Here is a 14251-nt window from a genome sequence, read left to right on the forward strand (position 1 = left end):
TTTCTTTTCCCTTTTTATCACTTCCTTTTGCCTTCTCTTCATTCTTCAAAAAAAAAGAAAAGTTACAAAGTGTGCACAGGGAGTATATGTGCAGGCACACAGAGAGACACACACACACACACTCATATACACATGCACGTCTACACTTCGACCTAAGTAGATGATTAGCACCTGTGTCCAGGAGTTTGTACGAACTTCCTCTTTCTTAAGGACTTGGAGTGCAGAGACCATTACAATTCTCTGATTGGCATATTGCACCCAGTGTTCTTGGTAAATATTGTTTTGTATCAGCATAGTAACAATTATGCCAGCAGATTGCATTAATCATCCAAAGCTCTCTTTGAGCATTGTTTTTCCTTCATGTGTTCAGAAGGCAGACTGGCTCTGCAAGTCTTTCCCTGTGCTGCCCAACACGGGAGCCTTCTTGTCCTTGATAACAGGCAATGCTAATGACTGACTGACCGCTTGTTCACTTTGAAATCCTGCCTCGCTGGATGAGGGAAGACTACAGAGAAACAAAACCTAACCAAGGACTGCTTGAGGCCAAGGACAGAATGAAAATGTTTTATGAGATGATTTAATGTGCTGTCACCCAGTGGGTGCAGGATCATGGCATTTTTTGGCAGACAGAAACCATCAGAACTACAAATGACCCAGTCCCCTGTGAAGTGCTGGTTAGACTAACTGACACCTGCAGATGTGCTGAGTCTGTGGCTGTGGGGCCAGATGTTAAATAGCACTTAGGGACTCTCATGGCCAGGGCCATTTCCTTCAGTTAATGATAGTCCTACCCTCCTACCCTACTCCTGCCCCTCACTATTTCTTGGTTGATCCTGGGTTTTGAATGTGGAACAAAACCCAACCTCACACACTTATGTATCAGCAGAAGCTGGCTTTGGTGCTTTTAAAAATGCAGTTTTATTTTGTCATGGTTTCTGATAGCAAATTGCTTATTTTATTGAAAAAGTAAAGGTGGTGGGGAGATTGGCATTTCATAAGTTAGTGTCCTGTACACAATCTCCTGTGAAATCCTCCAGCAAACCCTGAGCTGGCTGTCATTATCCACATGACATGGTTGAGGACTACAGGTCAAGGAAGTTACCAAGTAAATGTGCTAGGAATAGAACCCAGGTTTGCCTGACTCAAAAGTTCTTTCCTCTTGCCCCAGGCAGCCAGGACGCTGTTCCATTGCATTTTTATAAAAGTGCTGTTTCTCTCTTGTGGCAGCTTTCTCATTAGTGAAAGGATATCAGGTAGAAAAAAAAAAAAAAGTCAAAACCAATGATGCCCCAAACATTCATATTTATTTTCACAATATTATGAGAAACTTAGGAAAGATTAAATTTTATTTTCCTGGCTATATCTGTTGGAATAGTATAAGGGCATGGAGTATTGGCAGAAATATGGCTGTTTGATGTCAGGATAGCACAAATTTAAAAGGGAGATACTCAGCAAATTTTAATCTGTATACCAAGCTTCGAATAATTGGGAAACATCTGAATGATTTATTGCATTTTTGTTCTTTGTGTAGATGTTTAGTGCTCTGTAGAAATAGCCATTGCCTTTTTTTCCCCCCTCAACTTAGACTTTTCATCCAGAAAGATGTTTTGAGAAAGGATAGAAAGATGTATTTATTCCTTTCTTCTCTGGGCGCGGTGGCTCACGCCTGTAATCCTAGCACTTTGGGAGGCTGAGGCGGGCTGATCATGAGGTCAGGAGTTTGAGACCAGCCTGTCCAACATGGTGAAACCCCATCTCTACTGAAAATACAAAAATGAGCTAGGCGTGGTGGCACACACCTGTAATCCCAGCTACTCAGGAGACTGAGGGAGGAGAATCGCTTGAACGCAGGAGCCGGAGGTTGCAGTGAGCCGAGATTGTGCCACTGCACTCCAGCTGGGCAACTGAGTGAGACTGGGTCAGAGAAAGAAAGAAAGAAAGAAAAGAAAAGAGAAAGAAAGAAAGAAAGAAAGATCTATTCAGTTCTTTTCAAGTCCATTTGTCAAGTGAATCGCATTTGTGCTTTCTCTTAAAAAGATGGTTTATAGTGTATGAGAGCAGATTTTGTAAATTAATATGATCATTAAAAACAAGCTGGCCTCTGCGTACACCTCCTTTAAGTTGTTATTTGAGGCTGCCATGCTGAGCTCCACAGACAGCAGTTTTGGCATGGACCTGGGGCCCAGGGGAATATTAACTTACAAGGCTTTCCCTATTTTGCTTTTACTTGTCTGAAACTATTTCAAAACGTAGCGACTGAAATACAAGTTGTTAAGTACACTTTACTAGAATCTAAGAAGTGTTTTTACCTCCTCTCTACTCTTTGGAGAAAAGATGGTTGGGGAGCGAATTAGTGCACTCATAAGACATGTCCTGACTGCTTCGGAATATCTATATCGACACATAGCCCAAAATTACAACAGGAGAGTTAAATTAAAAGGCAAGCCAAGATCATCCACAGTTAGATCCTATAAGCAACTTAAGTGTCACCCTAGGATTTTTAAAAACCATTTGTTTTATTAAACTTCATGAGTTCTAACAGAGTGGAGATGCCTTGTGTGAGTTGACATGATAAAGAGGAATTCTTTGGTTTCCAGTTGACAGAAACCAAAGGAGCCAAATCTAGAGTTTCCAGTCCTAACTTGGCAAAGATATCCTTGTCCCTTTCTCTCTGGTTGGGCTGTGTCCCTAGGAATCAGCTGCTAGAGTGGGGTGGGAGTGTGAGGGGCTGGGGTTTGGGAACGGGGTGATCCCCTGAAGCTCCGTGGGGTGGGAGCGTGAGGGGCTGGGGTTTGGGAACGGGGTGATTCCCTGAAGCTCCGTGGAGGGTGCGAATTTTTATTCTTTCCATGTCTGCCTATGTGTGGCTCAGGGCACACCCACCTGTTCCTCCGTGTGTGGTGTGTCCCCACTCCTCCACCCCAGGGTGCAGGGTCAGACACTGCCTGGGTACAGTCACAGGAGGCTGGGAAGTGTTTGTGGGTCTCCAGCAGCTGGAAAAGGTTTGAGTCCCGTTGGCAGATGTTTGCTGTTCCAGCCACTTCATTAACGTTGGAAACAAAACCCCTTACTATTCTGACCAAAGCCCCACTTCATGATTGACAGCTGGGGTGTGCTTCCTCCCACAGAAGCCCTTTACAGTCTGAAAGCAGGAAAGAGGGAGTGGGAAAAAGAAAAGGGAGATGAGGGCGAAAAGGGAATTGGGCTAGATGCCATTGCTAAAAACCCAAAATGAGAGAGGCTCGTTTAAAGAGAAAGACAAACTGAAAACGACTAGTTAAGATTTGATGTCCCATCTAACGTATTATTTTCCCCCTCATTCATTTATTCATGACATATTTACTGAGAACCGACTGTGTGCTATACGGGTATTGGTGATACAAATGAATGATATAACATTAGGGAGTAGGCCCACCTGATCATTGTCCAGTGGGTGAAATAAACATGCAAAGGACAATACAGTAAAGGATATGCCACCATAAAGGTAGGAATCGGCAGCCTTGGGGAGTGGGGAGATACTTCACAAAGGAGGTGACATTTGAGATGAGTCTCTAGGTTTTGGGGTAGAGAAAGAGGGGATAGGATGTAGAGGGCATTCCAATGAAAGGAAACAAACTTGTGCAAAGGCATAGATTATGAAAGCCCATCCTTGTGAAGCAGGTTTTGTGGTCACCATTTACAAATGAAAAAACTGAGGCTCAGCTTAGGGAGTAAGTGACAGAGAGCGCAAGGCTCTAGACTGCAAGATAGGGTATCTCTCTCTCTCCACGGCACAGGGGACTTGTGCCCCCGGACCCCTTCTGAGATTTCTTGCTTCTGTAGCGCAAAATAGAAAAGATGGAAAATCCAAGGAGGTGAATTGGAATTTTTACCTCTTCACCTATTAAAACACTGCAGATTTCCAATCAAAGAACTCGTCTGAGGGAGTGTCTGGATTTTGTGAATTTTGTGCCTGTGGCCGAGTGGAAGCGGAGAGGAGTGAGAGCGCTGGGAGACGCGATCAGCCAAGGCGAGGCCGGTCCCTCCTGGCCCCTGGTCTTGGGCTCTGTCCCTGCGAGTGAGCCGCCTGCAGCCATCCGCCGGGCAGCGCCGCGACCTCCTGGACACGCGAACGCGAGTCCAGACCTGGGTTTGGACAGAGGGAAGGAGGAGAGGCGGAGAAGGGAGGTTAAAAAGAGAGAGGGAGAGATAAAACAGGGATGAACGATGGGGAGAAGAAGGGAAGGCGGAAGAGAGAAAACAGAAGCGGGAAATTCGACAGAGGAGGAGAGGCCCAAAGTGCAGGGAGCAATGCGAGGAAGGGAGAAGTGGGAGGGAAGAAGAGGAGAGGAGTTAGTGGCGGTGGAAGGAAGGGGAAGAATCAGAGAGAAAAGAGATTGAGGAAAGCAGAGCAGTGCAAAGTCGGGGCCCGGAGTGGTGCCCCGAGTGCGCGCATTCCTTCGGCACACGCCGGGCAGATAGAAAGTATAAACGCGACGCGGTCGGCCCCTCGCCGGGCGTGGGGTCCTGGTGCTGTCGCTCAGGTGCTGGTCCCCAGCTCCAAGCCCGCCTCGTAGCCGGCGCTGCGGGTGAGATCGCCCGCAAGCACTCAGTTTACTGGCAGCTGCCTACCAGCGGCTCACTTTCCTGGGGGCGCCTAGAGCTCCTCGCCCGGCATTGCCCTGGGAGCGAACGCTGAGCCCCTGGACCGCAGCCCCGACTCAGCGCAGCGGTTTCCCTCTCGGCTTGCGCCGTGGAGAACACTCTCCGTCGTGGCGTCGGACGGCGACGCTCAGGCTGAGCGGTGAGCTGTCCCGGGTCCCGCGCCTTGACCGCGGACCAGCCTCAGGGTCCCGCCGCGGAAGCAGGGGGCGCGCCTGGGACCAGCCTGGCGACCCCAGAGTCGGTCGCAGGACCCCCGGCGCCACCCGGAAACCTGGCAGCAGTTCTTGCCTGCCCTTCAGCCGCCTCTGCATGGAGAAAAAGAATGAAGGAAAATAATTATAGATGGAGAGGAGGGGAGGGGAGGCCAGTTTGCAAATACTTCGGGAATGAAGTTCCTCAAAGACGCGTTGCGGGCCTTGTCTAATGCTAGCCTGTGACTTGGCCTGTTAACATCTATTTTCTCACGCTTGCAATCCCAGCACTTTGGGAGGCCGAGGCGGGTGAATCACGAGGTCAGGAGTTCAAGACCAGCCTGGCCAAGATGGTGAAACCTGGTCTCTACTAAAAAATACAAAAGTTAGTCGGGCACGGTGGCAGGCGCCTGTAATCTCAGCTACTCAGGAGACTGAGGCAGGAGAATCACTTGAACCTGGGGAGCAGAGGTTGCAATGAGGCTAGATCAAGCCACTGCACTCCAGCCTGGGCGACAGAGTGAGACTCAGTCTCAAAACAAAACAAAACAAAACAAAACCCCTATTTTCTCTAACAGCCTAATGATTAGTCCTCTGGGCGTGTCCCTCCCTCCGAGTTTAACCACCGTCCCAGGTGCCGGCACTGACTTGCTTCCCCGGCCACCAGGGCCCCCTGGGCAAGCAGCTCCGCGGAGAGCCCGCCGGCACTCGCTGACGCTTCTAGACTGGGAGCGGGGAGGAAATGTCACCGGCCCCAAACTCGGCCCTAGGGAAGGCCATCCGCGTCTATACTTCTCAGTGTCCCTGTCGTGAGTTTTCCTTCCAACCCCGCACCCACTCATTCCAACATAAAGTCGTGGAAACGGGTGTGCACTGGGCTGTTCCCGCCTAACACAGGCTGCCGGAGGCTTCCCGGGCGCGGAGGCTCGGTGGGATCCCCTTTACGCAGTAATTCCAATGAACAACTAAAGTCCGTACAGACCTTGATTGGAGCAGACCCTAAGACTAGGAGACTGGAAAGAAAAAGGCAAATCACCCAATAAACACCTGTCTTCGCGACTCTCTAACCCGGTCGTATCGCGAGGGATCCGGAGATTGAAAGCCGCTTTGCCGGAAGGCTGGGGCGCTGGGAGAAGCCTGAATGGGACAGACTACCCCAGTGCCCGCCTGCTCCCTAGAATCGTGCAGCTCTGGCCCTTTCCAACGAGGAAAAAATGTTTTTATAAACAGTGTTTTTTTTTTTTTTTTAAACGCACACTTTTAAAAAGTCAGAATCTCGCTCTTGTCGCCCAGGCTGGAGTGCAGTGACGCGATCCTGGTTCACTGCAGCCGCGAACTCCTGGGCTCAAGATTTTCTCCTGCCTAAACCTCTCCAGTAGCTGGGACTACAGGTTTCCTCTTGCTTCAACCTCTCCAGTAGCTGGGACTACAGGCGTGCACCCCCATGCCTGAATGTTTTTAATTTTTCTTTTGTAGAGACAGGGTCTCCCTATATTGACCAGGCTGGTCTCGAACCTCTGGCCTCAAGCTATCGTCTCACCTCAGCCTCCCAAATGTTGGGATTACAGGCGTGAGCCACCGCGCCCGGCGATAACTCACACTTTTATTAATTTTTCTTTTCTTATCTTTTTTTTTTCCTTCTCAGTTTCTTATTAGGGTAACGGACGGGACCAGGGTCATTGGTTTGGGATCTTGGGTCAGTCAAGTTTGCAACTTCAGCGCAAAAGTCCTACGCTTCGAGCGCGCAGGCTCAGCGCTAGCTGCGAGGCTGCGAGTGGAGGGCTTGGGAAGCCGCGGTCTTCGGGAAACCGTCCACACGGGGAAGGAGAAAAGCACGGTGGGTCTCCGGGGGCACTGGCGCTGTGGCCCAAAGTCCCGGGAACCTAGTGAGGACTAGACTTCTTTCTAGTAAGAGAACTGAACGTGCCCTCCCGCTGGGTTGCGGGCATTGGGAGCCAGGCCGGCGGGTGGCAGGACAGGCACTAAGGTGAGCACGGGGGACACTGCCCCGCGGAGCTACCGGCCCGGGCCTTGGCCGCGGCGCGCGCTCCCCGCACCGCGCACACACTCCTGCACACACACCTGGAGCGCGTCCCGGCGGGGAGGGGGAGGAGAGCCAAAGCGAGTGTCTTAAAATAGAGAGGCAGGCAGAGGAGCGCGAGACACCAGAGCTGGAGGCAGCGAGTGAGAGCCGCCGGGCACTAGGCGCGCAGGTCGGCGCCGGAGTGGCACGGGCGGGCGGGGGCGGGGTGGGCGCGGACGCCCCTCTGCACACACTCCGCACCCGGCCCTGCAGGAAGCTCGCGCTGATTGACAGCTGCGTTGTCCCAAAAAGGCTTAGCGAAGATGCTGATCTGCGGGTGGGTCTAAACGCGCTGCAGACGCGCCCGCTACCCGCTCTCCTCCGCGCGCCACCCGAGCCCCGCCGCCTCCCCGGCTGCCGGGAGCGGGGCCGAGGCCCCGCCGTCGCGCCAGCCCAGCGGCCCCGGCCGGCCGGGCACTCGCAGCAGCGCTCGGGCCGGCGGACGTTCGTCCCGGCTCACCATGCACTGCCACGCCGAGCTGAGGCTGAGCTCGCCCGGCCAGCTCAAAGCAGCCAGGCGGCGCTACAAGACTTTCATGATCGACGAGATCCTCTCCAAGGAGACCTGCGACTACTTTGAGAAACTTTCCCTCTACTCCGTGTGCCCGTCGCTGGTCGTGCGACCCAAGCCCCTGCATTCCTGTACGGGTAAGACGCTCCGCTAGGGGGTAAGTGGGGTTCGGTAGCTTTCACGTCCGTGTGGGTCGCCTGTGCTTTGCAACCCGAGGTCGAGAACAAGGGTTAAATTAAGGGATTCTTTTCCTGCACCTCAGTAAACAGTGGGCATTGCAAAGGCATCTGCAACGCGGCCGGGAAGGGCCACGCAACGTGTGGATAGCACGAGTGGAAATAAAATAAAGGCGCCGGGGCCTTAGGAGAGGGCTGCTCGCGCAACGCCTGATTGTCCTGCTCAGAGGAGAACGCTTCCTCGTTCCATGCTGAAAGTTAAAACACTAGACCAGGTTCAGCGCCTAAATCATTGTTTCAGGAAGTGGTGGTGTGAATTTCAAACTTGAGCTTGGCGGCCTTGCATCTCACCTTGAGTTAACTTGTCCAACCTCTTACAGTCTCCTCTGTGAATTTTACAAGTAAATCAATATCCTGAGGTTCTCAACAAAATCCCGAATTCACTGAGCTTTGCTTAAAATGATCGCCGTCTGGGAAAGTAGTTCTGGAGTACGTTGCCTTTGTGGCACAAGCCGAAAAGGTCACCCTCGTTTGTCTTAAGTGACCAAAACCAACAATGATAACAGTGAAAACATTACTCAGAACTGTTTTTCTCTCTTCACAGGAGCTAAGACCAATAGAAAGGATAAAGAGAACTTAATACATATATTGAAAACGTAGTAGAGTTTCTATCGAAAATAAAGCCAATGTATTTGTAAAACTTTGAATGCATTAAGAGAAGCTCCAAGTTTCAAAGTATCTTGGCATTGTTAGGATTTAGGTTATGGAACGTGGGTATAATAAAACGAAAAAGAAGTAGGAGCACTGTTTATCAGAAAAAAGTTATTAAGTGTGCTTTTCATTAAAGGTGAACATAAAGTACTTCCAAACCAAAAGAACCTTTGAGGTTATGTTAGTTGCATGAGAGGCATGAGATAAATTAAATTACACTTACAATGAAAAAATGAAGGGCCAGCAGTTTGGGAAGATATTTTTTGGAACGTTCAGTTGTTAATGCTCAATGCGTGGAATCCTGTGTTTTCTCTTGGTTCCATTGATAGTCCCTATATGACAATCAGTAAACATATGATAAATACATTCAGTGTAGTTCTTTTAAAACCAAATTGTTCCTACATGTATTTGGTTGTAAAATGTATACTGTATTCAGTTATGCCTTTTTAAAGTTATTTTTCTGGAAGGTAGAATTAGGCCTGATATCCCATAACAAGCCTTGTAATACTGAATTTTTAAAACCAAGAAATATATGAAACAAGGAACAAATAAGAAATTTTAGAAACAAAATAGATCTCCTGAGAATTGATATTTTTACATTTGTGTGTAGGTGGTTGTGGACCCTTGGACACATGTATACTGAATAGGGGTGATAGGTTGAATATTGTTTTGAGCACAAATCATCCTTTGCTATAATAATTCAATTCCCTTTGAGGAAAAAAAGAGGATCTGTTTCAGTCATTAACATTGCTTATGGGACATTCCCAGGACAAAACAGAACAACTTCTAAGCACCTAGGTAGAGCCTAGTGCCGACAGAATTTTCAGTGACTTTGTGCTCTGCGTTGACTTGAAGGCAGCTTTTCCTGGCTTATAGGAGTCACAGAATTGGATCATAGAAGAAAACATGGCAGAAGAGGAGTAATAAATAGCTGCAGAGAATAGTCATTCAGTCAGAGGTGGCTGAGTAAGTGCTGTGTTTTATTGAACCTTGTGTGGGAATTAAATCAGAGGAAAATAAAATGATTCATATGTAGTTTTGTGAGTGTTATAAGTGAAACGCACATATGTCACAGACTTAAGTATTGCTCAGTCTTGTGCTTTTCGAAGTTCACTGATGGTTCGTGGCAGAGGGTGGTTGTTGGCAGTGGTTTTCTGGCCCCATTATTCCAGTGCTTGCTTCTTTCAGGTTGTTAGTTGAAAATGTGTCGTGATTTTGCTCTAGTTGAGAATTAAAATATAGAAACTGGGATTTGCTGGTGGAATTAAACCCATAAAAACTGGCTACAATAGTTCATACTTTCAAATCATAAGCCTTCATTGGGTTTACAGTTACAGTTAAAGCCTTGCATGTATTAGATCATGGGAATCCCATTAGTGACTTCTCAGGGCTTTTGCAAATACCATACTTTCAAAGCATTTTTTCTTTTTTCTTCAGTTAAGGTCAGGATAAAAATCTTTGATTAGATGAATGTAACCTTTTTTCTTATTAATTGAAAAAAACAACAATAAGTTGCTGGCATCCCGATGGAAACTGTAATTTTTTTCTTTTCTTTTCCTTTTTTTTTTTCTTTTTTCTTTTTTGCTAGATAGAACAAAATGTTTAGCACTTGTGGTGGAAGCAAAATGCATAAGAAGTTCAAGTGAAAGGCATACATTGGAATTAATGTTATTGAACTTTCTCAGCTTTTCATTTGGTGGTTTAAGATTTAAATAAGTGTAACAGAAGTGAACTGTGTCAGGTAAAATAATGAAAACTAAGAGAAAAAAAGTCCTCAAAATTAAAAACTTACCAGCATGTACAATAAGTACATAAAATTGGGATGGAAAGAAAACTACAGCATTGGAAAAAAAAAAAAAAAAAACAGTGCATAAGGAAACAGTTCATGCTGTGTAGATTTAGCAACCTAAAGGTCAGTTTATGATACCAAATATCAGGCGGAATGGCGTGTATTCAGGCAAACCGAGACATGGAAATAGCTTTCATCTCAGACAGATAATCACCTGACAGGATTTTGTTGTTAGACACTCTAGCCTTGATGGAATCTTCACCTTCCAAAAATTATTGTTTGACAGGCCCTTTCTTAGTATAAACACAATAATTTTAGTCCTAGAAAGCTGTCTCTAAATTTCTTTCGGTTTCCTAGTGTGTCTCGTAAATCACCCTAATAGATACTGCAAAAGGGAATCCTTGCCCTAAGCCCTGCCGCAGAAAGGTTTATCGTTACATTTAAACTAAAATGTAAACAGCTAAGCCCAAAAGAATGCCTCCATTTGACAACAGTTGTCATGCAGGCCATTGGTGAGGGGTGGAATATGTTTAGAATTAAGTTAGTATGTAACAAGTTGGTTTTATTTTTAAATCTGTATAAGCAGTAATCCCTGTTCAGAGGGAAGTGTATTGCCATTTAGAAATCAGCAATGAGCTCCCAAACTTCAGAGCACTGACTGTCATTACAAAGGCCAAAAAAGAGGTGCGTTTCAGGATGTCATAAATATGCTTAACTTTAGGATGCTTTATTTTCTTTTTCTGGTTGTGATTAATGTTTCTTGGTGGAAAAGCCCACTTGAAGAAAGCTGGTTTCTTAGGGCCGAATGCTTTGCGGAAGCATCGGCGTGGTCATGTTCGAAGGCTCTGCTTTCTGTCTGATCTTTAGAATCAGGCAGTGTCTAAATGTGAGGCGTGTTGAGAAAAAATGGATAACTTGCTTCATAAAAATAAGGATTGTTACAATTTAGCCTAAGGGTTTTCACATGAAGATACTGATAAATGAACCTATGGTACTAATTACTTTTATTACAATTTATGTACTTAGAACCTAGAATTACCTTACATTTGCACATGCACATTTGTGGGGAGGTGAGTGTAGACACTTGGACATTTTACAACCTGAGAACAGGATGAGACTTTTAATTATTCCACTAACTATAATCGAATTCCTTTCTCCTTCTCTGGCAGAATGATTCTGTTGAATCTCTCACCTCTCTCTGATCTTTGGTGGTTAGACCTACAGAGCTGGAGGGGCTCATAAAATCACAGATCAACATCCCCAAGCAGAAGGTAGTTTTTGCAAAGTGCCAGGGTCACGTCAGTGCTTCGGTATCATTTCAGTCCACTATATGCCACTCTCCTCCTTGTCATAGTACTCAGAAATCAGGAAGACTTTTCCAACTTGGTTACACACCCAGGACTAACCTGTGCAGTCACACCCAGGGGACAGTCAATCAGCCAATTAGAAGGGACATTTGGGGAAGGGTGTTTATCTTTTAGGAGGTGGCATTGAGAACACTTTATCCTTTGGTGGATCCAAGAGAAGCAAGTTCTTTGGGGTAGTGTCCTTGGGTGCATTTTTATCACAAACATTGGGTGTCATCCCAGCAAAAAATTAAATGCAGTGCAGGCATGTGTAATGTCTCGTTTGGGAGTTCGGGAGCTGGCTAGTGCTTTGGCTCTGGTGACTCTCCCAGTCTCAGCTTGGTCTTTTTTAGTCAGAGACCCAAACCCGTAGGATCTTGGGAACCTGAGAGTTGGACACTGGAATGTTAATGGAGAAACATAAACCAGGGTCTGGGAAAAATGATCATTATCAACAAGCATTTGTATTTCTGCCAGAGGCACATAGGCTTTTATTAGCAATTACTCATAACTGATTATCCTGTTCCCATTGGAGGGGTGAATAAATAGAGGGATGCACTGGGTCCGGGACTCATCCATGGTCACAATATATTTGGAGCCGAGCTCTTTTGGGATCCTTAGCTGTTATCTCACCACTCTTTAAGTTTTATAACTCTTTTGTTAGAGATGCCAAGGGATTCCTTAGGAGTCAGTTGTTGCTTTTTTTTTTCTTTCTTTCAATAGTGCGATCTCGGCTCACTGCAACCTCTGCCTCCTGGATTCAAATGATTCTCCTGCCTAAGCCTCCCGAGTAGCTGGGATTATAGGCTGTGTTTTTAGTAGAGACAAGGTTTCACCATGTTGACCAGGATGGTCTCGTACTCCTAACCTGGTGATCCACCCGCCTCAGCCTCCCAAAGTGCTGGGATTATAGGCGTGAGCCATCGCGCCCAGCTGTGAAGTCAGTTTTAACTCATGAATAGTTCATTAGCAGTGTCTTCTCTGGCTCTGATTTTTCTCGTAGCAAAGGAGAAAATGTTTAGAAATTTTGTTCATGGGTTGAAATGCCCCTCCAAATGTCCACTCTTCACTATCATTTAATTCAATAATTTCATTCAACAAATAGTTGTATTTGCTTGGTGATGGCATTGTCATTGAGTACATTGTTTTGAAACTTAATCTAACTGTTGACTAGCAGTTAGGGTGTTTAAAAAAATTCCTCTCAACTACTTGTAGAACCATTGCTTAACCCTTCTTTGTTTTTTATTTGTTTTGTTTTTGTTTGTTGTTTGTTTTTTTTCATAGTGTATGTGAGAGGCAGTTGGGATATGGGAACATTTGGAATATGGAATTGGGATATGGGAACATTTAATACTTTTGCTTACTATGTGGAATTTTCTCTTTGAACCTACAGGGTGTTATCACCAGTAAAATTGTCAAATCAACTTTGCTAAATACAACTCAAATGGAACTCTATTATTAGGCTGATTTCCTACAGATATGTTTGTTTTTTGCTGGTTGTATTTCTGTATCCAAGACTGAATTTGTGATAGAAACGTGGATAGTATAAAGTTGTTAGTTTTAGCATACTCTAGAAATCAGAGTGAAAAGATTAAATGTAACATATCCCAAAAATTTATATGAAAAGGAGTAAGGATTGCAAAGGATTATTTCAATTATAAAGAGAGATTAAAAGGAAAAAAAGAAGGGAAGAAGGAAAGCAAGAGTGGGTTTCTTTGAAATTCTTGAGGCTGCGCAGATTCAGGGTCATAGCACAGTGTTCCTCCGAAGGGCTCTACAGGCAACACAAAGGTGGCCTGTGAAATTCTGTCACTCCATGGATACTAAATGGCTAAAGTCGATTCTACTTAGACATGTGCTGGGGCCTCTTCAGGGTTGAGATCCAGAGCCTAAGCTCTGCGCAGCATTTAGCCTTCACTCTGGAAGGCTGAGTAAATATTAAACCAGAAGCAGTTTTCAGTGTTATTTGCACTTTGTTTTGAGGTCAGGTAGGAGGAGCAACAGAGATGCAAAGGTAGGTACGTCACATGGGCTGAGGCCTCTTCATTTGTTTTTGTTTTTGTTTTTGTTTTGAGACAGGATCTTGGTCTGTTGCCCAGGCTGGAGTGCAGTGGGGCGATGTTGGCTCACTGCAACCTCTGCCTCCCAGGTTCAAGCGATCCTCCCACCTCAGCCTCCCTAGTAGCTGGGACTACAGATGCGTGCCACCATGCCTGGCTAATTTTTATATTTTTAGTAGAGATGGGGTTTCACCGTGTTGGACAGACTGGTCTCGAACTCCTGACCTCAGGTGATCTGCCTGCCTTGACCTGAAGTGCTGGAATTACAGGCGTGAGCCACTGCTCCCGGCCGAGGCCTCTTCATTTGTTCTGAGCTTGTGAATGTGCATGCCGTGGAGCCTGAGGGTCCTCCTTGCCACATGTCCTGCCCACGACTGTTGTTAGTGGACTAGAGTTGGTGGGTCTATGGCTAAGCCCATTGACAAGCTCTTAGGTGGAATGTGGTTAGAGGACTGCAAGGACTCAGATGGGATGCATAGATTGAAGCCTCATTTTGCATCTTCTGTTGGGGATGCAGTTCAGTTTTACACTCTAGTCTTGTGGAACTGGTGTTTCTAGTGTGGCTCTAGGGATGCACTCACAACTGGGTTAGCCACCTTTTACCTGAGAACTTGCTAAAGCCCACAGGTGCTCAAAGGACGGGCAAAAGACCACTGTGCTGCAGGTGGCACGTTCTCTTGGAAGCAGCATGACAAGAAGAAGAAGAGAAGGATTGAGGGCATTCGCGTAAAAACTGCACA

At 46.3% G+C, this 14251-nt stretch overlaps 1 protein-coding gene across 1 annotated transcript in view; it reads left to right on the forward strand.

The window, feature by feature from the left end:
* Positions 1–7289: 7289 nt before the first annotated feature.
* BARX2 (BARX homeobox 2) overlaps positions 7290–14251 on the forward strand; it is a 75011-nt gene continuing 68049 nt past the window's right edge. Inside the window, exon 1 of the mRNA XM_025357440.1 lies at positions 7290–7566. Within this exon, the coding sequence (XP_025213225.1) occupies positions 7380–7566 (187 nt within the window). The 5' untranslated portion in view covers positions 7290–7379. The remainder of the gene's footprint in view (positions 7567–14251) is intronic.

Source organism: Theropithecus gelada, chromosome 14, assembly GCF_003255815.1.
Source record: "Theropithecus gelada isolate Dixy chromosome 14, Tgel_1.0, whole genome shotgun sequence".
Classification (NCBI taxonomy): Eukaryota; Metazoa; Chordata; class Mammalia; order Primates; family Cercopithecidae; genus Theropithecus; species Theropithecus gelada.